The 24,457-nt window shown below is 51.6% G+C and overlaps 4 protein-coding genes across 4 annotated transcripts; 3 read left to right on the plus strand and 1 right to left on the minus strand.

The window, feature by feature from the left end:
* Positions 1 to 1,254: 1,254 nt before the first annotated feature.
* LOC114229240 (keratin-associated protein 20-1-like) lies at positions 1,255 to 1,461 on the minus strand. Its single transcript, XM_028137515.2, has one exon. It carries the CDS (start codon positions 1,459 to 1,461, stop codon positions 1,255 to 1,257), a length of 207 nt encoding a protein of 68 aa, XP_027993316.2.
* Positions 1,462 to 13,034: 11,573 nt separating this feature from the next.
* On the plus strand, positions 13,035 to 13,406 carry LOC114229243 (keratin-associated protein 21-1-like). Its single transcript, XM_054712767.1, has one exon. It carries the CDS (start codon positions 13,035 to 13,037, stop codon positions 13,404 to 13,406), a length of 372 nt encoding a protein of 123 aa, XP_054568742.1.
* Positions 13,407 to 18,673: 5,267 nt separating this feature from the next.
* Positions 18,674 to 18,985, plus strand: LOC129148123 (keratin-associated protein 21-1-like). Its single transcript, XM_054712771.1, has one exon. The coding sequence runs from the start codon at positions 18,674 to 18,676 to the stop codon at positions 18,983 to 18,985; it is 312 nt and encodes a 103-aa protein (XP_054568746.1).
* A 5,124-nt stretch (positions 18,986 to 24,109) lies between these two features.
* On the plus strand, positions 24,110 to 24,457 carry LOC129148125 (keratin-associated protein 21-1-like). The gene has a single exon (XM_054712778.1). The coding sequence runs from the start codon at positions 24,110 to 24,112 to the stop codon at positions 24,455 to 24,457; it is 348 nt and encodes a 115-aa protein (XP_054568753.1).

Genomic DNA, 24,457 nt, shown 5'->3' on the forward strand with positions numbered 1-24,457 from the left:
AACCCGTGAGGGCTCTGGGCTCCTTCCGCTGTCATCTGAGACCGGAAATGCAGCCGCAGCGGGAGGAATCCACTCACAGCACAGCTGCCGGCCACGCGGGGAGGGCTGCTCCGGCGGAAGGCTGGCCACAGGGGCTGGGGGCGCTGACGTCATGAAGGCCCCACGTGAGCCCGGAGACGGTCAGGAGCGGTCACCCTGTGCGGTCCCCCTTCCAACACCGGCCCCAGCTGGACACCTCGCCAGGAGCTTCCCACAGCCTGAGACGCACTGCAGACAGACAGACAGACACACTGCAGACAGACAGGCTACAGACAGACAGACTGACACAGTGCAGATAGACAGACAGACACACTGCAGACAGACAGACTGCAGACAGACTGCAGACAGACAGACACACTGCAGACAGACAGACTACAGATAGACAGGCTACAGACAGACAGACAGACACACTGCAGACAGACAGACTATAGACAGACAGGCTACAGACAGACAGACAGACTGCAGACAGACTGCAGACAGACAGACAGACACACTGCAGACAGACTACAGACAGACAGGCTACAGACAGACAGACAGACAGACTGCAGTCAGACAGACACACTGCATACAGACAGACACACTGCAGACAGACAGACAGACACACTGCAGACAGACAGACAGACACACTGCAGACAGACAGACTGCAGACAGACAGACACACTGCATACAGACAGACAGACTGCAGACAGACTACAGACAGACAGGCTACAGACAGACAGACTGACAGACTGCAGTCAGACAGACACTGCATACAGACAGACTGCAGACAGACAGACACACACTGCATACAGACAGACAGACACACTGCAGACAGACAGACAGACGTGCTGCAGACGGACACATGTGAACTTCCACCTGCTGTGTGCACACAGGCAAAGCCTATTCATGCAGCGCGGACAAGAAACTAGGACACGTTCAAAGGCCGAGTGAAGGAAGTTTAATGTAAAGGGAATTCTCCCACGTCCATGAGCCATTTGGAAGGGGATGCTCCCAGAACATGTGTCCGCCCGGGGGAGTCACTCCCCACACTGTGCCCCCCGCCCCGTTCCAGCTGCAAGTTCGATGGGTGTGTCAGGTCGGTGCTGGGTGCTGGGTGCTGGGTGCTGGGTGCTGAGGTCCAAGGCCGTCGTAGGGGCCCAGGGCTGCTCGTCCCTCCAGAATCTCAGAGGGGCAGGGGCCAGGGGCCGCTCAGCCCGTCCAGTCCCGGCAGGTGTCTCAGTAGCCGCCGGACCAGTACCTCCCATAGCAGCAGGGCCGGTAGCAGCTGTACCCGTAGTTGCCGTAGCCGCCGAAGCCGCCGTAGCCGCCGAAGCCACCGTAGCCACAGCCATAGCCACAGCCCAGGCCGCCCCAGCCGTAGCCCAGGCCTCCCAGGCCGTAGCCGCAGCCCAGGCCTCCGTAGTAGCCGCCGTAGTAGCTCATGGTGTCAGGGAAGGTGCAGAACAGGTGCTGCTCGCAACTCTGCTCCTCTGGCCTCCGCGGGGCCTTTTATGCGCCTCGGCAGGGGCGTGGCAGCAGCAAGCTGCGGGCGTGCCACAGCTAATTGTGGGGAAACTGAGTCATGAACAGTGTGCTCATCGGGGGCAGAGCCCCTCGCCATTCGCGTGGATTCCGCGCCGCTGCCTCTGGAGTCCTGCAGGTGTCACACGCCTGTCGTCATGAAGCCACACGCGCCGCCACACGCAGGCTCCGTGGCAGGCTCCTGGCGATGCCCGGCTGGAGACCACACAGGCCACGGGGCGGCTTTGGGAGGATGATGTCACCTCTCGGCCGACGTCGCCGACGCCCGGAGACCCCAGGGCTCAAGGGCAGGGTTCCAGGCCCTTCCTGTCCTCACCGGCCTGTGTTGGGAGAGACGCCCCGAGTCCAGGCAGATACTGCGATGGGCCTCCTTTTAGTGTTTTGTTTGGGGCAGGATTGACTTGGGTCTTTGGTTGCCAATCATGGTTTCAGACTCACTCACAGCGCCGCCCTGCTTACGGGGCTGGGTGTTTTCATGTGGCTTCGGTGCTGAGTTTTATATGCATCTGCATTTCGTCAGCACGAGATCTGAAAGACGCTTGTCAGGGAAAGCAAGTATGCAAGTAATGTGTGTGCGTGACACTGACGCGTGTCAGGGCAACGTAACACACGTGTAGGAAGTGTACGTATTGAGAAGTCTATCGACTACACTCGTCTCTAAGCCTGTCCTTGGTGAGTGAGTCACTTCTCACCCGCTCTCGTACGGATTCCCTGAATGTTTCATAGTAAAACCCTCGCCCAGAGAAACACACGCCAAGAACCGTTTTCCCACGTCTGCAGGGGCCACGGGAAGACACGCCAAGAACCGTTTTCCCACGTCTGCAGGGGCCACGAAGCCTCAGCAGCACAGGGGGAGGGTCCATGCAGTTAAGTTCCAGAGGTCACATGTGTGCGTGTACTGAGTTCCGCCCGCCCCGGTCCTGCCGGGCCACGCAGCCGCGCTGCTTTGTGAAGCTGCACGGGTCTGCCTTCAGCGCCGGCTCAATAGCCAGGACGGGGCGTGTTCTGTGAATAAACTCCGTCTCCGTCTCTCCCCGTTCACTGCCGGCGGGATAAAGAATGATGGCGGTGTCGCGAGGGATGCATGAAAACGGCAAGGAAGCTCCATGTACTCGGGCCGGGGTCAGCGGCTTCATGGGGCGGGATGACTAGAGACCAAACACGTTTAAGTTTTTATGGATGGAGATTGTTTTACGTATCGGATACCAAATCTCTAGATCATGTTCTCGGCATGATCCCAGTGGCGATAATACTTGGGGAAGCTAGAGGCCTGGCGCTTCGCTATCCGATGACTCTGCACGTTTTGCTGTGGAGAAAGGAACCGGCCTCGACCTCTGTACTTTCCGAGACAATGGCTTCTGGCCACGTGCTCTGGTCAATGTCATCGTCCGTGTAAAAGCCACACGTCTGCTTTGCAAGGGGCGCTGACATGGGGCGAGGATTTCTAGTTACCATGGTTACAGGTCCTCTTTCTGTAGAGGATGTCACTGCACCCAAAAAAACACACAGACCAAGAGAGGATGCAGTGGAATGTGAATATTGTAAAACTTATTAAAGGAAAAGACACTTGGAAAAGACAAGACATCAAATCCACTGGTGAGAGCAACGAAAGGCTACAATTAGGTGGAGAGTTATAAAACAAACATTATACACGCAAAGACTTCCATGCACACTAGCAGCGCCTTTCAGAACGTGTCATTGAACAACTAGAGGCCCGGTGCACGAAATTCGTGCACGGGTGCGGTCCCTAGGCCTGGCCGCGATCAAAGCGCAAAGCGTCTGGCGTGGGAGGGCAGGTCCCAGCTCACCTCTGGGCCCCTGCGCCCCTCTCTACCTGAGTCATCGGGCCCCCACCCGGTCCCCTCAGCGCCTGGGAGCCAGGCAGCGGCCCCGCCCCCACTGCTGCCGCTGGCCTCTGTCTGCGGGGCCATCGGGCCGCTCACATCCGCCTTGGCCTGGTGCCGCCTGCTCACCTGCTCCACCATCCCGCCGGGGTCCTGCTCTCGTCAGGGCCCATCGGGGCTGGCAGCACCTCCACTGCCGCCCGCTGCCAGCGCCACATCGCCGACACCCACCATGTTCCGTACCCCCCCCCCCCGGGTGGTCAGCGCACACCATAGCGAGCGGTCGAACTCCCGGTCAAGGGGACAATTTTCGTATTAGGCTTTTATTATGTAGGACAGCTTTTTCTAGTTTCAATAACAGTGTCAACCCGAGCGATGGAATGAGCAAGGAGTGGATGAGATGTTGGCATTGGTGGAAAAACCGTAAGGAAAGATATAGACTTGAATGATGTTACACCACCTCGTTCACTGTGTGAGAACATAAAACACAGAAGTGATCGCAGCCCTCCCAATTTCTACCTATAAATATAAGGGGATCCTAATCTATATCACAGTGTGATTTGGGGGGGATTTCCAAATTACCTTCTTTATCTGAAAAAACAATATTGTTTCCCACATTAGAACTTTTCCAGTAGACATTAAAATATATAAAAGAGACAGCAGGTACCATGGTTAGAGTTAAAAGTTCATGAGAATACACTAAAATGTTCAATTTATCTTTATGTTCCTTTATCTCCTAGTGTTTTCTTTAGGAATTTTGTGAATATAAAAAAGGGTGTTACCTTTGTAGTTATCTTTTGTGCTATCTTTTTTAAGTTTAAGTACAAAAGTTAATGTGAACTTTACAAAGTGTATTTCCATATTCGTCTATGTAACCTTTGAAGATATAGAAAAAAACACCCTTGAAAGATTTATGGGATAAATTTCCATTTGTTTCCATAATTACTACTCTAATTGCCTGTTTCTTCTTGAAATATTTATAGAGTTAAAGCCGACTTTTATTGGGATGTTTTCCATTTACTAGCATACTTCTTGAATGCTGTTGACCTATAATTTGTAGGAAAAAGCCCTTCTGTGATTATTTTATATCTTCTTGCTTATATTTAACTTTTTATACATATACACACAAACAAAATTTACATCATAGATTTTTTTGATTTTTTTTTTATTTCTTCAACCAACTGACCAATTTATCAACTCTACTAACTTTCCATATTCTAATGTTTAATGTTTGCATTAATTTTTGTTACTTTTTCTTTCCATGCACTTTGTAATTGCCTATTTGGCCTTTTTCTAACTTTCGAACGTCATAAATATATCTTTAATTTCATTCCTTTGTTAATGTTAAATAAGAATATATTTAAAGTATCACATGTTTCACTTCATATGTTGAGACACAAATTTATATTTTCATATGAAGTAAAACAGATTTCCTGTTTTATTGTCTTATCCTTGATTTTTTTCCTTCTACTCAGTACTTAATTAAAATACATACTAGTATTTCAATAAAGTTTTTATTAAACCAGTCTCTAGTGTTTTATCATCCTGGGTTAATAAATACAAATTTTTCATATTTGTAAGTTATTGAGCTTTTTCTGAAACACAGAATATATTTGCTATTTTTCTGAATATTCTACAAATTACTGAAGAAAAATGGTTAAGAACATTACTGTAGTTCTATAGCATCAACTGTATTTTTTATTTCACCTATGTATTTTTCTCCTAAGTGTATCGTTGCATGATAAATTACCTAACATCAGTTATATTCCTCTGTAATCTGATTATTTCTGATATTTCACTTCCTAGCATTTCAAGCTCGATTATTTGGCTCAGAGTTGACAAGATTGTCATTTTATTACCAACTAGAGACCTGGTGCATGAATTCGTGCACAGGTGGGGTCCGGCCAGCCCGCCCCGATGGGAGCCCATCAGGCTGGGTCTGTGGGGCGGAGGGGCCGTGGGAGGTTGGCCAGCCTGCCCTGCCCCTGATCAGGGTATGGGGGCCCATCAGGCTGGGCCAGTGGGGTGGAGGGGCCGTGGGAGGTTGGTCAGCCTGCCCTGCCCCTGATCAGGGTGTGGGGGCCCATCAGGCTGGGTCTGTGGGGCGGAGGGGCCGTGGGAGGTTGGCCAGCTGTCCCCATCCCCGATCGGGGTGTTGGGGGCCAATCAGGGGTGGGGCCAGCTGGAGGGAGGGTCCATGGTCAGTTGGCCGGCCGGCCCCACTGCTGCTCGGGGTGTTGGGGGCCTATCGGGGGCGGGGCTGGCCGTAGGGAAGGCAGCTCCCTCTGTAGTTGGTGTGATGCTCTTCATTTGACCTCTACTTTCTGAGACTGAACCTGGGTTTTCCCGTCGCTCCTGGACTTCATTCGTGTGCTTTTGATTTGGGCGTGGTAGCCTCACTCGGACGTTTAGGGCTCGGCTCCTGTCATTGAGCTGCTGTGTCGGTTACCACCTCCTTCCCCCGCCCTTTCTCCTCTCCACCCCTTCCTCCTTCCCCGCTTCCTCTGGCCAGGTTTACTGAGTCAGTAGGTGACTCAGCCTGAATGTTGACTACTGATCAAATCAGTGGGCATTTCTTAATTTGGCTCACAACAAAGGTGTTGGGGGCCGATCAGGGACTGGGCCGGCCGGGAGGGGGTGCGGATCGGGGTCCGATCAGGCCAGTTGGCTGCCACAGTGCACGTCATAGCCACCGGTCATTCCGGTCGTTCTGGTCGTTCCACCGTTCTGGTCGCTGGGCTTTTATATACATAGATTGCCCTGTTATCGATGTGCAGCAATACATTTGGACCCGGTAATTCTTTCAATTTATTCTTCACTTCAGAAGACGTTTGGTGCTCTTGTTTCTACCCTGGTTTGTCTTTTAAATATTTGGCTATCTTTTTTTTTGTTTGTTTGTTAATGAAAATTTTACCTTTTTCCTGCTGAAAGCAAATGACCGCTACTGACACCTAGTGGTAGCCTACTCAGAGTGCACACAGTAATTATGTTAATTTGCTGGAATTATTAAGGGTTAGATAAAGACTACATTGGGAACAAGAAAGTAACAATGCCTTAGTCATGGTCACACAGTTCTGGAAGTTCTGTGCCAAATCATTGAAAATTATAGATTTTATTCTCACAGAGAAAAGCACACAAACAGAATTTCTAGACAGCCAGTCATGAAAAGCACATGCCGTTAATAAGAGCTGAGTGAGATGATTTCATAGGCGAGGCATCTTGGGGCCTTGTGTGGCACCCTCAAATTTCTAAAGTATTGAGACCCTGAAGGATATTTTTAAATTTTATTTTCCAATTACAGTTGGTGTTCAATATCGTTTTATACAGTATTCATCTCGGTGTTCAGCATCGTGAGTGGTTAGACAGCTGTGTCCTCTCCACCGTGCCCCTTCTGAGAATTCAAGCACCACCTGGCCCCCCCCCAATAAGCTGGGAGCGTCTGGCTGCTTCCAACCTGCCCTCCCCCAAGACCATCCTTCACGGAGTCTAACAGCCAACTTCTTAAGCGCAGGGCTGTCGAGACCAGCTGTTTGAAAGCCAGAATGATGGTTAGTAACGAGAAAAGGTGTCTCATTTTTTGACACGCTTAGCCGTGGAGCCTTCCTCTAATAGGAACTGTGGTCAGGGAGGAAAGTGTTGGCCGGCCTCTGGCCGCAGGTGCAATGATTGGCCAGCAGACGCGGTGTCCCCGGCAGAGCTCTGCGGGGCCTGCAGTGGGGTTCAGGGTGCCGAGTCCCCCTGAGGGATCTAAGTCTCCTTCAGGGCAAAGGGGCCTCCATGTGGGACTTGAAGTGCTTCTGGTCGCAGTAGGAGGGCACGCTGTCCTCGTCTGATACTGTGAGACGTCCGGGCTGTGGAATTCCCGGTGTTCTGAGTCCTGGCTCAGAACACAACGTCCTCCGTTTTCCCAGCCTCGCCGCTCCTCACGGGGAGGCAGCAAGCTTTGGAGCCGGCCCTGGGGCCTCCCTGACCGTGATTTCTCGGAGGAAATGGACACGTCGGTCTCTGATCATCATTCCGTTCCCCGCATGGAACAGCGATGACGTGGTGATAAATGGGCCTGTGACAGTCACTTGTCTCTAAATCAATCAGATGATCTGACCGTAACGTGGACTTCCACGTCGGTGAACTGTGAGGACAGTCCACAGACCCAGCAGACTCAAGCACGGCGGCTTCTGCAGCATTCACGTCCCATTCCGTACGAACGAGCTGGCCCGTGTGCTGTAGGTGACCCACTCGGACCCGCTCCTGTCAGCCGCTGCGACACGGGCTTGTTCCCACGGCACTAACGGGACCTACCCCCTACCTGAGCCCGACGCTGCAGAGCCGGACTAGACGCGGTTCCTCCCGGCAAACGCCTTCCCCTCCGGAGGCATCCGCACCGCAAGGCTTTGCTGGAGTTTAGTCTCCGAACCCGCTCGGCCTGCCTGGCCTTCAGCAGCCTCCGGGACACGGCAGCTCACTCTGGCCAAAAGGAAAAGTGACGTTTTGGTTTAAGACGGAGGATGTGGAAGGCGTCAGACACGTATGTGCGCGATAGTGATGACAGACATAACGTGAGACCCAGAGCGTGCCTTTTGACGCGTCACAGGCAGTTGTGGTTCTGCCGCTGTGGCGAGGTGTCAATGCCAAAGTCAGCTCTCGGCCGGCGTGGCAGCGACGATGGGAGAGCGGACGTGTCCGAGTCCAGAAATATCGTGATCCTGCTGGCTCCGAAGTTATTCCCAGCCGTTTGCAGTGTCCAGAACCACCCGGAGCTACCATTGTTGGGGGCGACTTTGTATCTTATCTCATTAACGGGTCACGAAATCCTAAGAGACAGACATACCCCCGATTTAGCGAATCGAACAGCTGAGGCACAGAGAGGTCGAGTAGTTGGCCCCAAAGCCCACACACAGCAGGCGGTGGCTCCGCGTCAGGCCGCGCAGCGATGTGGTCCCGGCTCGCCTTCGTCAGCGTTGTCTGGCCTTCCCACGACCACCTCCTCCCCCCCGGGAAAACGAAGAGTTGACATAGTCGGGGCCCCCTCCCCCACATCCCCCCATCCCCCCCCCACACACACACACCTTTGGATCTGATGGGGTCACGTGTCTGGGAATTTACTCCACTGACCCCTGGGGAAGATTCAGATCGGAGCGCCTGCTGGAGGTGTTCCTGGTCACCCCGCAAACCACCTTCGAGTCAGGCATCTCCCTCGGGCCGAGGAGGCAGGTGAGCTGAGCGGCCGTGGGGCACAGAGACGCCTGCAGGGGTTTTCCGAGCTCCTGCTGACAAGGGAAGAACCGAGGCCACACGGGCGTGACACAGAAAACGTAAACCACGGCCCGGAGGAGCTCAGCAGTAACGATGCAGCAGAGTCCGGCCTGGCTCCGCGGCTGAGCATCAACCCATGAACCAGGAGGTCACAGTTCGATTCCGGTCAGCGCACAGGCCCGATCCCCAGCAGGAGGCAGCCGATCGGTGCTTCTCTCGCATCGTGGATGCTTCTCTCTCCCTCCCTCGCCCTCCCTCTCTGAAACCAATAAAAACATATTTTAAAAAATAAGTAAGTGAAGGGGGCAGCCGAGCTGTGTTCCGACGGGTGCGATCCCAGGGCCGGAGCGGGTGTGGGCGGAGGAGGAGGCTTGGCCCCCCACCCGGCGCTGGTGTTGCTGTGACCACAGGAGACGGAAAGCGTATTGTGATGGGTGATTAGTGTCAGCCACGCAGAGCCACGCAGAGCCGGGTTCTTGATGCGGAAGCACCTCACGCGTGGATTGGTATTTACAGTCACATCATCATCTTCATCATCGTCGTCATCGTCGCTACGTATACAGGGCGGGCAAAAGTAGGTTTACAGTTGTAGTACACAAAGCAGTTGGTTCTCACACTAACGATCGCGTTCTTTTCCCAGCAAACGCTGTAACCCGCTGTTGCCCCCGTTACGGGTGTGATCCCTGCATTGACGGTGTTTTCACTGCTCTGTTCCCTCCCTTGTTCAGTGAGGAGCCAGCCCTCTGTGCTAACCATGTGCTACTTGCCAGGAACACCGACACAGACGAGCGCGACGGGACGCTGAAGGAGCTCTTCCCTCTCCACGTTCGTCCAGAAGCCGCTTTGGGGTCTGTGCCTTTCCAGGCGCTCGCCCCCCCACCCCCACCCCGAGTGCCCGCCCTCTTGTCGTCACCTGCCCCGCACCACTGTCACAGGACGCACCCGGCGGGCTTCCACCCGGTGACCTGAGCCCCTGCCCATCACTCTCCGCGACGCCTGTCCCTCGCCCTCCGCGACGCCTGTCCCTCGCCCTCCGCGACGCCTGTGCTCCTCCCTGGAGACTCACCTGGCGCCGGCTCCCGTCCGCCCGCTGGCTCTGACTCTCGGGGGGACTCCGTCTTGCTCCTCGTGTGTGAGAGGCTCAGCTCATATCCTGCGTGTGAACTAGTGACTTATAACCCCCAGTGGACTAGCCCTGAAGTAAACAGCCCTAAACTAATGTTAACCGAACCCCAGCACCTGCGGTGAGGAGCGGGGAGACCCTGGGCCTCTATGACCCCCACAACTAAGCAGGTCGCGTGGGAGGCAGACAAGACCACGCTCAGCTGCTGAGAGGCTCCGGTTGAGGCTAAACCATTGGCCCCTCGGAGGCCGGCGGACGGAGGCGGGGCATCGGCACAGCCCCTCGGGGTCCGCGAGCAGCGAAAAGCCTGTCCCTCGGCAAGTGCTAAAGGGAAGCGGGACGGTGCTGCTGGCGGGGGAGTCGCTGGGAACCGATGGCGTGACACCGGCCTGCCCTCTCTGAAGGGCCCTGTGTCCTGCGCGTGAGGCCGGATCGCGGGTAGTGAGCGGCAGGGCCACAGGGCACCGCCCGTGGCCAGAGGAAGCACCCCTCCAGGTGGGATGGAGGAACCCCAGGAAGCCGGGCGTTAAATCAGGAAAAGCATAAACGGGAGCCGAGGGGAGACGCGGCCATGGGAGCCCAAGGCCACAAAGCAGAGGACAAACGTGAGACGCGGCGCAGAGATGGAGACGGCATGGGCTGCTGGGGGCTGAGCGCGGACGGCCTGGGCTGCGGCGACAGCAGGAGGCAGGTTGGTGCGGACCGGAGACCCGAGCCCGGAGATGAATGGGAGCCTGAGAGAAGGCGGTCCCACAGCGGAGGTGGAAGAGGAGGTGAGAAGAAGAGCCGAGGGCGCCCGGGGCTGGGGCAGCCTTTGTTGGAGACCAGGTATAAACTGACACCGTCCTTGCACCTGAAGGGGCTAGCAAGGCTGGGACCCTTACCCACACAGCTTTCCCAGACCTGTTTGGATGGCGGTTATCAGTAGAATGAGAGCGAGCATTCATGGCTTGCCAAGAAGTCTGTAACTATTTCTGAGATTTGCTGTACTGAGAATCTGCCTGATTTACTGTACCGAGAATTTTTCCTTCTACTCTATCCCTCCTCTAGAGATAACGAGGAACAAAGAATACATTCCTCTACACAGACCTCCTATTATTTGTGTATAAAAGGCATCACGTAGTTAATAAAGCCGCCGCAATCTCTCGAAGATTCGCCGTCCTCCCGATTCCCGCTGTCCTGTCTTTCTTTCTTTTCTCAGTCCCACCTCCCTACCTCAGCCCGGTTCAACCCATCAGGCTGGACCTGACAAGCCTTCAATGTCAGAAGCTTGTTTATGGCCTAAAGGAGTGTGTGGGGGGGAGGGGGGAGCTGAAAGCCAGGACGGCGGGAGCGATCTGTCAGCAGGGCGTTGAAGGGTCGTATTCAAAGACGTGTCTGGACGGGAGAGAGGATACAGTTTCCTCCTAGAGGAGCTGAGAGGCTGAGGCAGGTGCGAATGGAGATGGGTGTGCGGGCAGAGGGCAGTCGGGCTGCTCCTGGTAGATTCTCTTTTCTCCGTGAAACAAGCGGCTGGACGTGCAGACCGCAAAGGGCAGGGGCAACAGGAAGCCCTGTTCCCCGCAGGGAGGGAGGAGGCCGAGGACAGGCAGGACGCTCCAGCCGCACCAGGACCCGCCAGTCAAGGACCTTGGCCGCCAGGTGACCGGTGGCCCGGCCCGTGTGCCATGCCCAGGGCTCCCCGCAGCTGGGAGGAGCGGAGTGTGGAGCAGAGAAGACGTGAATGAAAGCGCAGAGAGAGCTGGCAGTGTGGTGGGCAGGAGGAGAAAGCAGCTTGAGAAAGACATGTGATCGATGAAACACGCGTGTAATTGTTGCCCAAACCAGTGCCCTGGAGGATTAAAGGTGGCAGGACAGATAGGAGTCACAGGGGATCCATGGAAACCTTAGTACATGTGGGAAATTAAGTCAAACACAGAACAGATCACAGAGAGATGGTAAAAACCTCTCTGAGTGTAGACGGCGTGGGTGTAGAGATGGGAGGACTGGACGACAGGACGGGGGGTCCTGGGTTTTGTTTGTGGAAGAGGAGCAGGTACCGATACTGACAGGTGCCATCGGGGCCGATCAGGGCGGAGGTGGTGGAGGGAAGAAGGGATGTGAGGACAGTGACGGAACTGCTCGTCCGCGTGACCGTTCAACGTACCTGGTGCAGGAGAAAAACAGATTCAGCGCCTGAGCCGCGGTCTCCAAGGCTTCTGAGACAGGGATGGTGGCGGTGCTGACAGACGGGGGCAGATGGAGAGAAGGAAAGAGTCCGGGACCTAAGAGAGAAGCCGGAAGGACCCAGCGAGAGAAGAGCCGTGGGGGCTGTCTTCCTGGGAGCCCACCAGAGAGGTGGGTTTAACCGTCTGCTGAGCACAGAGAACCAGCCGTGTTCACGTCTCTAATAATTAGAAAGGGGGATGTATGTCGCATGACAAAGAGGAACAGAGACGTGATCTTGGTGCCGAATGAGCTGTGTGGGTGTTAGTAAGCCCCCTGACCTTTCTGTACCTCAGTTTCCATGTGATGAGCTCCCTAACTCTGTCACAATTTCATGGGCATCCAACAGATGCAATGGCGGAGGGGACCTGTGCTCGACCACACGCCCAACAAGGTCATTGTGAGGACGCTCTGTGCGGGTGGGTGCTCTGGGGAGAACTGAAGGGCCCCCCAGGGTGGATACAGATGTCCTGGGGAGCAGTACCCAGGGTCAAACAGGCCACGACCCAGCATCTCCATGAGGTTGGCCTGACAGGAGCCCTCCGCCAGGAAATGCTCACTGTCAGTGCCCCCGGCACCGCATGCCCAGGAGATCGACTACGGACTCATCAGCAATTCCTTCCTGGTCAACGCATTGAGTGGAGCTCATTTAATGGGCTCATTCCAGACGGACACGCCCTCCGTCCCCAGAACATGGACTCCTGGACGGAGCTTTGAAACCACGTGTCCTGGTGAGTAGATCGGCGATGGGCACTGTTCTCATTGACGTGTCATCGGCGCAAGACAAGGCCCCGGCAACACAAACACACATGGTTCCAGTAAAAGTGAGAGACTCTGTGCTAATGGGCCACTTACTACCGAGTCCTCTCATGATCCACTGACAGAGTGACTGCACATGCCGGGTGTTAGTGAGCATTTCCTGCGTGAGTCACAGACTTAATGGCATTCCGGGCCCCTCCTGGCGTATATAAAGCTTCCAGGGTGGGAGGCGACACTCACATTCAGAAACGTCCCTCTTCGCCTCAACCGAACCCTCACCTTCCGCCAGCATGTGCTGCAACTACTACGGGAACTCCTACGGGGGCTGTGGCTACGGCTGTGGCTATGGCTCTGGCTACGGCTGTGGCTACGGCTCTGGCTATGGCTGTGGCTATGGCTCTGGCTATGGCTGTGGCTATGGCTGTGGCTATGGATCTGGCTACGGCTCTGGCTATGGCTGTGGATATGGATCCAGATATGGCTGTGGCTATGGCTGTGGATACGGCTCTGGCTATGGATCTGGCTATGGCTGTGGCTATGGATCTGGCTATGGCTGTGGCTACGGCTCTGGCTATGGATCTGGCTACGGCTCTGGCTATGGCTGTGGCTGCTGTACCATCCGACCATGCTGCTACCGACAATGCTATTCCTCTTGCTGCTAGAACATCCCCCTAGAACACCCTGCGCCTCTAACAAAATATTGAAAATCAACGCTTTCCTCCGAGGGATGCCCATTCGTCATCTCTACACTCCAGTGAGGATTGGACACCTCCTGCTTTTACATCCAATTCTTGTTTGTTATTGAGGAAGTATGAATGCGCCCATTGTGTGACCCGAAGACGGAAGATTTGATTGTGATTGTGCTCAAAATGTCCATGCTCGGCTTTTCTCTCCTATGAAGTTGTGTTGTCCAGGAACACAAATACGCCAGAGTTGGGAGAAATCATACTTTTTCAATAAACGAACGGGATGTGTTCCTGTAAGTAACTGTGTTTGTGTCAGAATCTTCACTATCCCCGTGGCGTTCCCCGAAGGCCGATCAGCCCCTGTGTCCGCCGATCCTTGGGTTCCTTTATTCCGTCATCGACGGCAGGTGCCCGTTCTCTCACCAGCACACACGGTCTTGTTCACTGCAGGTCGCAGGAGGTCTTGGTGTTGGGTCATGTGCGTGTTCCAACCTTGCTCCTCTTCACAATGATCGTGGCTCTTCTGGGTTCTTTGTTGTCCATCTCAACTTTAGAATCAGCTTGTCAACATCGACAAAAATACCTGCTGAGAGTTTTATTGGGATGGAACTGAATCCATTCATCAATTGGGGGGGAATGGGTTCTTCACGCTATTGAGCCTTGGGGTCCATGAACATGGTGTGCAGGTCTCCTTTGCTTTCTGTGCTGGGTTCTCATTCAAAATTCAACGGTGAGCTTTGTACTCACTGAAGGCATATTCTGGAGGGGGAGGCAAAGCGCAGTGTAAGAATCAAGGACACATCGAAATAACTAAATAAAAAAAGTAAATTAACAGAATTATAAAAGGTGTTCATAATGATTAATGACATAAACAGTGGGTTGCTATGAAATATCCCACGTGGCCTCTAAAACTCACTGAAGAAACATTCCTAATAGGTTTGTAATTTCTAAATACACTGAAGCAGTAATAACGCTCCAAAACAGAAAGCTTTAAGGCAAAATTCTACAAAAGTTTTAAAGAATAAGTGACACCAATTCTCTGCAATCACTTCCAGAAATAAAATCCGAGGGAAAACTTACCAACTCATTCAACGAGGACACCATTACCTTAATACCAACACCAGGTAAAGACATGACAAAAATGAAGACTACAGACAAATATGTAGAGGAACATAGATACAAAAATATAAATGAACAAGATACAAAAACTAAGTATCAGCAATTTGAATCTGGCATTGTAGAAGAAGAATTATGCACAACCACCTAGTGAAATATATCCCAAATAGAGGCCCGGTGCATGAAATTTTTGCGCGGGAGTAAGGGGTACCCTCAGCCCAGCCTGCACCCTCTCCAATCTGGGACCCCTCAGGGGATGTCCTACTGCTGGTTTAGACCTGATTCCGGGCCTAAACCAGCAGTCAGTCATCCCTCTAACAATCCTGGACCACTGGTTCCTAATTGCTCACCTGCCTGCCTGCCTGATACCCCTTAACTGCTCATCCTGCCAGCTCGGTCGCCCCTAACTGCCCCCCACTTCCAACCAGGTCTCCCCCAACTGCCCCCTCTCTGCCAGCCTGGTTGCTCCTAACTGCCCCCTTGCTGGCCTGGTCACCACTCACTGTCCCCCCTGCTGGCCTGCTCACCCCTTACTGCCTGCCTTGCTGGTCTGGTCTCTCCCAACTGCCCACCTCTGCCAGCCTGGTAACCCCTAATTGCCTCCCCCCACCAGTCTCCTCACCTCTTACTGCCCCCACCCTGCCAGCCTAGTCGCCCCAACTACCCCCCCTGCTGGCCTGGTCACCCATCCTGACCCCCACTGGCCAGGTTGCCCCACGCAGCCTGCTGTTCAGTCGTTTGGTAGTCCCTCACTAACCCCCCTGTCATCTTGTGAGCGTTAATTTGCATATTACCTCTTTATTATATAGGATTTTGCAAGGCTGGTTCAGTGCTCAAAAATGAATTAATGTAATTTATTACATTAACAGCCTGAAGAAGAAAAATTACATGATCGGTTTAATAAAAGCAGAAAAGCATGTGACAAAATCCAACATCCATTCTTGAATAAAATGTTCCCATAATCAGGAAAAAAGAAAACTTCCTCAACTTGTTAGAGAAAATTTACAAAAGTCCAATCAGCGGCATCACACACACTTCATAGTGAGAGTCTAGGAGCTCTCCTGCTGCGATAGGTGCAAGGACAGGATGATCTCTCTCCGTGTTTCTCCTCAATGTCACATTGGAAAACCTTGCTGATGCAATAATACGAAAAAGAGAAATAAAAGTTATACTGAGAAGAAAGAAAGAAAAGAAAGGAAAGAAGAAAAAAGAAAGAAAGAAAGAAAGAAAGAAAGAAAGAAAGAAAGAAAGAAAGAAAGAAAGAAAGAAAGAAAGAAAGAAAAAGAAAGGAAAGAAGAAAGAAAAAGAAAGAAAGAAAGAAAGAAAGAGAGAGAGAAAGAAAGAAAGAAAGAAAGAAAGAAAGAAGAAAGAAAGAAAGAAAGAAAGAAAGAAAGAAAGAAAGAAAGAAAGAAAGAAAGAAGAAAGAAAGAAGAAAGAAGGAAGGAAGGAAGGAAGGAAGGAAGGAAGGAAGGAAAAAAGAGAGAAAGAAAACTGTCTGTTTCTACATGGGCATGATTGTCTAAGTAGAAAATCCTAAAGAAAAAACAGAAAACAAAACTCCTGTAACTAATAGGGGATTAAAGCAAGGATAGAGTTTACAAGGTTAATGTACAAAAGTCAATTGCTTTTCTACATATTAATAATGAGCCAATAAAATTTGAAATTAGATAATAATAGCAGGGACTATAGCAGCCAAAATATAAATCCTTAGATTTAAATCTAAAAGAAATGTGTACAAGAACTATATGAGCAAAACCATAAAACCCTAACGTAAGAAATTAGGGAAGAACCAAATGAATAGATATCCTATGTTTACGAATGGGAAGACTCAATCCTGTGAAGGTAGCTCTAAGATTCCCTGAAATCCCACTCAAAATTCCAGCACAGTGTCTTGTGCATTTCACCAAAGAGCTTCTAAAGTCTCCGTGGAGAGGGGGCCGGAACAGCCAGCACAATATCGAAGGACAGGAACGAGGCAGAGAGCGACCTCTACCCCACTTCCTGCTCACGATGAAGCCACCGTCACCGGCACAGGGAGGCTCTTCCTGAAGAAATAGACCCGATTTCTATGAGTGAGATCTACGAGTAGTCTCATTCACCGAACACTTACTAAACTCTTCACAGAGGACATTTCATTGTGTGCTATGAACAGACAACGAAAGTATTTAATCCCTGCTTTCTAAAAGTGCGGGAAAGGCAAATCATACACGAGCTACAAAGAATGAATTACTGCTGTAACGTGATTACACACAGGGGTGCTTGGGAAATACAGAGGAAGAAATCAGAGGAGAGGCCAGGACTAAGACTAAGAAGAGAGAAGGGTCGGGAATCTTCCTGAAAAAGAGACCAACTTCCAGCTTAAACAGGAAGCGGGTGGATCAGAGTTGGTCAACCACACAGGCAGGGCAGTAGCTTTCAGGAGGGAGGTGGATGCCTCTCTGCTGAGGCTGCAGTGCAGCAGCTGGGCTTCAGGAATGCCTCTGCAGGTGTGGTGGTGACATTCTAAGCTGAACCCCGTGCCATCCAGCCACGTAGACTGCCTCACGTGCAGCGTGGGAAGGACACATCACGTGCCTCTAACATTGGGAGAAAAAACTCATTTTTATGACCATGTTATGCTTGAGGTTGGTATAAAAAATTCAAGATGAATAAATTGAATTTCAGTTTTAAAAAGAGATAACTTTTTAGTATAAATCCGTCTCATGCACTCTCAGGGACATACTTGCGAATGGGGCAACTCAAGTTAAATGATACACCAACGTGCCTTTCCCACGTCCTGGCTGACCCCCTGCTTGTGACATTGTGAGACTCTGAGCCGAGATGCCCGTCAGGCTGAGCTCAGACCCACGGAGCCTGTGAGGTGACACGTGGGAGCCGCTCCTGCTGCTCCTGTGCGGTCATTACCACAGGCTCCTCGCTGTCCTCTCCCTGACCTGTCGGTGGTGCGGGGGGAGGGGCGTGGATGACCTGGGCATCGGGTCTGCGCATCAACAGAGGTCGGAGACCAGTCACGGGGATGGATGTCAGAGCCAAACCCCCGGAGGGACAGGGAGGGGGAGCGGCTGCCTGAGGGGATTGGCTCCTGAACGAGGTGCTGAAGTGAAGTTCATCCAGGACCCAGAGTGTCGCCGGGAATAAGGAGAGACTCTGAAGTCACTGGGGACTTGATAACAGGGTAACTTTACCCAAAAAATGGATCCTGGTAGGAAATGGTGAGCACCCTGTTACGGCAAGTGTTCGCATCTCTACTGATTGGAAAGGAGGACGTATGTTGCATTACAAAGAGGAACAGAGACGTGATCTTGGTGCCGAATGAGCTGTGTGGGTGTTAGTAAGTCCCCTGACCTTTCTGTACCTCAGTTTCCATGTGATGAGCTCCCTAACTCTGTCACAATTTCAAGGGCACCCAATAGATGCGATGGCGGAGGGGACCTGTGTTCGACAACATGTCCAACAAGGTCATTGAGAGGAAGCTATGCCGGGGGGGAGGGGGTATGGGGGTGCTCTGGGTAGAATTGAAGGGCCCCCCAGAGCGGATACAGATGTCCTGGGGAGCGGTTCCCAGGGTCAAACAGGCCACGACCCAGCATCTCCATGAGGTTGGCCTGACAGGAGCCCTCCGCCAGGAAAGGCTCACTGTCAGTGCCCCCGGCACCGCGTGCCCATGAGATCGACTACGGACTCATCAGCAATTCCTTCGCTGGTCAACGCATTGAGTGGAGCTCATTTAATGGGCTCATTCCAGACAGACACGCCCTCCCTCCCCAGAACATGGACTCCTGGACAGAGCTTTGAAACCACGTGTTCCGGTGAGTAGATCGGCGATGGGCACTGTTCTCATTGACGTGTCATCGGCGCAAGACAAGGCCCCGGCAACACAAACACACACGGTTCCAGTAAAAGTGAGAGACTCTGTGCTAATGGGCCACTTACTACCGAGTCCTCTCATGATCCACTGACAGAGTGACTGCACATGCCGGGTGTTAGTGAGTATTTCCTGCGTGAGTCACAGGCTTAATGGCATTCCGGACCCCTCCTGGCGTATATAAAGCTTCCAGGGTGGGAGGCGACACTCACATTCAGAAACGTTCCTCTTCGCCTCAACAGAACCCTCACCTTCCGACAGCATGTGCTGCAACTACTACGGGAACTCCTACGGGGGCTGTGGCTACGGCTGTGGCTATGGCTCTGGCTACGGCTCTGGCTACGGCTCTGGCTATGGCTGTGGCTATGGCTGTGGCTATGGCTCTGGCTACGGCTGTGGCTATGGCTCTGGCTATGGCTGTGGCTACGGCTGTGGATATGGATCCAGATATGGCTGTGGCTACGGCTGTGGATACGGCTCTGGCTATGGATCTGGCTACGGCTCTGGCTACGGCTGTGGCTGCTGTACCATCCGACCATGCTGCTACCGACGATGCTATTCCTCTTGCTGCTAGAACATCCCCTAGAACACCCTGCGCCTCTAACAAAATATTGAAAATCAACGCTTTCCTCCGAGGGATGCCCATTCGTCATCTCTACACTCCAGTGAGGATTGGACACCTCCTGCTTTTACATCCAATTCTTGTTTGTTATTGAGGAAGTATGAATGCGCCCATTGTGTGACCCGAAGACGGAAGATTTGATTGTGATTGTGCTCAAAATGTCCATGCTCGGCTTTTCTCTCCTATGAAGTTGTGTTGTCCAGGAACACAAATACGCCAGAGTTGGGAGAAATCATACTTGTTCAATAAACGAACGGGATGTGTTCCTGTAAGTAACTGTGTTTGTGTCAGAATCTTCACTATCCCCGTGGCGTTCCCCGAAGGCCGATCAGCCCCTGTGTCCGCCGATCCATGGGTTCCTTTATTCCGTCATCGACGGCAGGTGCCCGTTCTCTCACCAGCACACACGGTCTAGTTCACTGCTGGTCGCAGGAGGTCTTGGTGTTGGGTCATGTGCGTGTTCCAACCTTGCTCCTCTTCACAATGATCGTGGCTCTTCTAGGTTCTTTGTTGTCCTTCTCAACTTTAGAATCAGCTTGTCAACATCGACAAAAATACCTGCTGAGAGTTTTATTGGGATGGAACTGAATCCATTCATCAATTGGGGGGGAATGGGTTCTTCACGCTATTGAGCCTTGGGGTCCATGAACATGGTGTGCAGGTCTCCTCTGCTTTCTGTGCTGGGTTCTCATTCAAAATTCAACGGAGAGCTTTGTACTCACTGAAGGCCTATTCTGAAGAGGGAGGCAAAGCGCAGTGTAAGAATCAAGGACACATCGAAATAACTAAATAAAAATAGTAAATTAACAGAATTATAGAAGGTGTTCATAATGATTAATGACATAAACAGTGGGTTGCTATGAAATATCCCACGTGGCCTCTAAAACTCACTGAAGAAACATTCTTAATAGGTTTGTAACTTCTAAATACACTGAAGCAGTAATAACCCTCCAAAACAGAAAGCTTTACGGGAAAATTCTACAAAAGTTTTAAAGAATAAGTGACACCAATTCTCTGCAATCACTTCCAGAAATAAAATCCGAGGGAAAACTTACCAACTCATTCGACGAGGACACCATTACCTTAATACCAACACCAGGTAAAGACATGACAAAAATGAAGAATACAAACAAATATGTAGAGGAACATAGATACAAAAATATAAATGAACAAGATACAAAAACTAAGTATCAGCAATTTGAATCTGGCATTGTAGAAGAAGAATTATGCACAACCACCTAGTGAAATATATCCCAAATAGAGGCCCGGTGCATGAAATTTTTGCGCGGGAGTAAGGGGTACCCTCAGCCCAGCCTGCACCCTCTCCAATCTGGGACCCCTCAGGGGATGTCCTACTGCTGGTTTAGACCTGATTCCGGGCCTAAACCAGCAGTCAGTCATCCCTGTAACAATTCTGCACCACGGGTTCCTAATTGCTCACCTGCCTGCCTGCCTGATACCCCTTAACTGCCCATCCTGCCAGCTCTGTCACCCCTAACTGCCCCCTGCTGCCAACCAGGTCTCCCCCAACTGCCCCCTCCCTGCCGGCCTTGTTGCTTCTAACTGCCCCCTTGCTGGCCTGGTCACAACTTACTGTCCCCCCTGCTGGCCTGCTCACCCCTTACTGCCCACCTTGCTGGTCTGGTCTCCCCCAACTGCCCACCTCTGCCTGCCTGGTCACCCCTAATTGCCCCCCATGCCAGTCTCGTCACCTCTTACTGCCCCCACCCCGCCAGCCTAGTCGCCCCAACTACCCCCCCTGCTGGCCTGGTCACCCAGCCCGACCCCCACAGGCCAAGTTGCCCCACGCAGCCTGCTGTTCAGTCATTTGGTAGTCCCTCACTAACCCCCGTGCCATCTTGTGAGGGTTAATTTGCATATTACCTCTTTATTATGTAGGATTTTGCAAGGCTCATTCAGTGCTCAAAAATGAATTAATGAAATTTATTACATTAACAGCCTGAAGAAGAAAAATTACATGACGGTTTAATAAAAGCAGAAAAGCATGTGACAAAATCCAACATCCATTCATGAATAAAATGTTCCCATAATCAGGAAAAAAGGAAATTTCCTCAACTTGATAGAGAAAATTTACAAAAGTCCAATCAGCAGCATCACACACACTTCATAGTGAGAGTCTAGGAGCTCTCCTGCTGTGATCAAAGCAAGGACTGGATGATCTCTCTCCGTGTTTCTCCTCAATGTCACATTGGAAGACCTTGCTGATGCAATAATACGAAAAAAAGAAATAAAAGTTATACTGAGAAGAAAAAAAGAAAAGAAAAGAAAGGAAATGAAAGAAAGAAAGAAAGAAAGAAAGAAAGAAAGAAAGAAAGAAAGAAGAAAGAAAGAAAGAAGAAAGAGAGAAAGAAAGAAGGAAAGAAAGAAAGAAAGGAAGGAAGGAAGGAAGGAAGGAAGGAAGGAAGGAAGGAAGGAAAAAAGAGAGAAAGAAAACTGTCTGTTTCTACATGGGCATGATTGTCTAAGTAGAAAATCCTAAAGAAAAAACAGAAAACAAAACTCCTGTAAGTAATAGGGGATTAAAGCAAGGATAGAGTTTACAAGGTTAATATACAAAAGTCAATTGCTTTTCTACATATTAATAATGAACAAATAAAATTTGAAATTAGACAATAATAGCAGGGACTATAGCAGCCAAAATATAAAATCCTTAGATTTAAATCTAAAAGAAATGTGTACAAGAACTATATGAGCAAAACCATAAAACCCTGATATAAGAAATTAGGGAAGAACCAAATGAATAGATATCCTATGTTTACGAATGGGCTGACTCAATCCTGTGAAGGTAGCTCTAAGATTCCCTGAAATCCCACTCAAAATTCCAGCACAGTGTCTTGTGCATTTCACCAAAGAGCTTCTAAAGTCTCCGTGGAGAGGGGGCCGGAACAGCCAGCACAATATCGAAGGACAGGAACGAGGCAGAGAGCGACCTCTACCCCACTTCCTGCTCACGATGAAGCCACCGTCACCGACACAGGGAGGCTCTTCCTGAAGAAATAGACCCGATTTCTATGAGTGAGATCTGCGAGTAGTCTCATTCACCGAACACTTACTAAACTCTTCACAGAGGACATTTCACTGTGTGCTATGAACAGACAACGAAAGTATTTAATCCCTGCTTTCTAAAAGTGCGGGAAAGGCAAATCATACACGAGCTACAAAGAATGAATTATTGCTGTAACGTGATTACACACAGGGGTGCTTGGGAAATACAGAGGAAGAAATCAGAGGAGAGGCCAGGACTGAGACTAAGAAGAGAGAAGGGTCGGGAATCTTCCTGAAAAAGAGACCAACTTCCAGCTTAAACAGGAAGCGGGTGGATCAGAGTTGGTCAACCACACAGGCAGGGCAGTAGCTTTCAGGAGGGAGGTGGATGCCTCTCTGCTGAGGCTGCAGTGCAGCAGCTGGGCTTCAGGAATGCCTCTGCAGGTGTGGTGGTGACATTCTAAGCTGACCCCCGTGCCATCCAGCCACGTAGACTGCCTCACGTGCAGCGTGGGAAGGACCCATCACGTGCCTCTAACATTGGGAGAAAAAACTCACTTTTATGACCATGTTATGCTTGGGGTTGGTATACAAAATTCAAGATGAATAAATTGAATTTCAGTTTTAAAAAGAGATAACTTTTTAGTATAAATCCGTCTCATGCACTCTCAGGGACATAATTGCGAATGGGGCACCTCAACTTAAATGATGCACCAACGTGACTTTCCCACGTCCTGGCTGACCCCCTGCTTGTGACATTGTGAGACTCTGAGCCGAGATGCCCGTCAGGCTGAGCTCAGACCCCACGGAGCCTGTGAGCTAACACGTGGGAGCCGCTCCTGCTGCTCCTGTGCGGTCATTACCACAGGCTCCTCGCTGTCCTCTCCCTGACCTGTCGGTGGTGCGGGGGGAGGGGCGTGGATGACCTGGGCATCAGGTCTGCGCATCAACAGAGGTCGGAGACCAGTCACGGGGATGGATGTCAGAGACAAACCCCCGGAGGCACAGGGAGGGGGAGCGGCTGCCTGAGGGGATTGGCTCCTGAACAAGGTGCTGAAGTGAAGTTCATCCAGGACCCAGAGTGTCGCCGGGAATAAGGAGAGACTCTGAAGTCACTGGGGTCTTGATAACAGGGTAACTTTACCCAAAAAATGGATCCTGGTAGGAAATAATGAGCTCCCTGTTACGGCAAGTGATCGCATCTCTACTGATTGGAAAGGAGGACGTATGTTGCATTACAAAGAGGAACAGAGACTTGATCTTGGTGCCAAACAGCTGTGTGGGTGTTAGTAAGTCCCCTGACCTTTCTGTACCTCAGTTTCCATGTGATGAGCTCCCTAACTCTGTCACAATTTCATGGGCACCCAATAGATGCGATGGCGGAGGGAACCTGTGCTCGACAACACGTCCAACAAGGTCATTGAGAGGACGCTCTGTGCGGGTGGGTGCTCTGGGTAGAATTGAAGGGCCCCCCAGGGCGGATACAGATGTCCTGGGGAGCAGTTCCCAGGGTCAAACAGGCCACGACCCAGCATCTCCATGAGGTTGGCCTGACAGGAGCCCTCCGCCAGGAAAGGCTCACTGTCAGTGCCCCCGGCACCGCGTGCCCAGGAGATCGACTACGGACTCATCAGCAATTCCTTCCTGGTCAACGCGTTGAGTGGAGCTCATTTAATGGGCTCATTCCAGACAGACACGCCCTCCCTCCCCAGAACATGGACTCCTGGACAGAGCTTTGAAACCACGTGTTCCGGTGAGTAGATCGGCAATGGGCACTGTTCTCATTGACGTGTCATCGGCGCAAGACAAGGCCCCGGCAACACAAACACACACGGTTCCAGTAAAAGTGAGAGACTCTGTGCTAATGGGCCACTTACTACCGAGTCCTCTCATGATCCACTGACAGAGTGACTGCACATGCCGGGTATTAGTGAGCATTTCCTGCGTGAGTCACAGACTTAATGGCATTCGGGCCCTTCCTGGCGTATATAAAGCTTCCAGGGTGGGAGGCAACACTCACATTCAGAAACGTTCCTCTTCGCCTCAACCAAACCCTCACCTTCTGACACCATGTGCTGCAACTACTACGGGAACTCCTACGGGGGCTGTGGCTATGGCTGTGGCTATGGCTCTGGCTACGGCTCTGGCTATGGCTGTGGCTATGGCTGTGGCTATGGCTCTGGCTACGGCTCTGGCTATGGCTGTGGCTATGGCTGTGGCTATGGCTCTGGCTATGGCTCTGGCTACGGCTGTGGCTATGGCTCTGGCTATGGATGTGGCTATGGCTGTGGATATGGATCCAGATATGGCTGTGGCTATGGCTGTGGATACGGCTCTGGCTACGGCTCTGGCTACGGCTGTGGCTGCTGTACCATCCGACCATGCTGCTACCGACGATGCTATTCCTCTTGCTGCTAG

This window comes from Eptesicus fuscus, chromosome 3, assembly GCF_027574615.1.
Source record: "Eptesicus fuscus isolate TK198812 chromosome 3, DD_ASM_mEF_20220401, whole genome shotgun sequence".
NCBI lineage: Eukaryota > Metazoa > Chordata > Mammalia > Chiroptera > Vespertilionidae > Eptesicus > Eptesicus fuscus.

What these genes read in the sequence shown, in the direction of transcription:
- LOC114229240 (XM_028137515.2), bottom strand. Translation starts at nt 1,461, where the DNA reads ATGAGCTACTACGGCGGCTACTACGGAGGCCTGGGCTGCGGCTACGGC.
- LOC114229243 (XM_054712767.1), top strand. Translation starts at nt 13,035, where the DNA reads ATGTGCTGCAACTACTACGGGAACTCCTACGGGGGCTGTGGCTACGGC.
- LOC129148123 (XM_054712771.1), top strand. Translation starts at nt 18,674, where the DNA reads ATGTGCTGCAACTACTACGGGAACTCCTACGGGGGCTGTGGCTACGGC.
- LOC129148125 (XM_054712778.1), top strand. Translation starts at nt 24,110, where the DNA reads ATGTGCTGCAACTACTACGGGAACTCCTACGGGGGCTGTGGCTATGGC.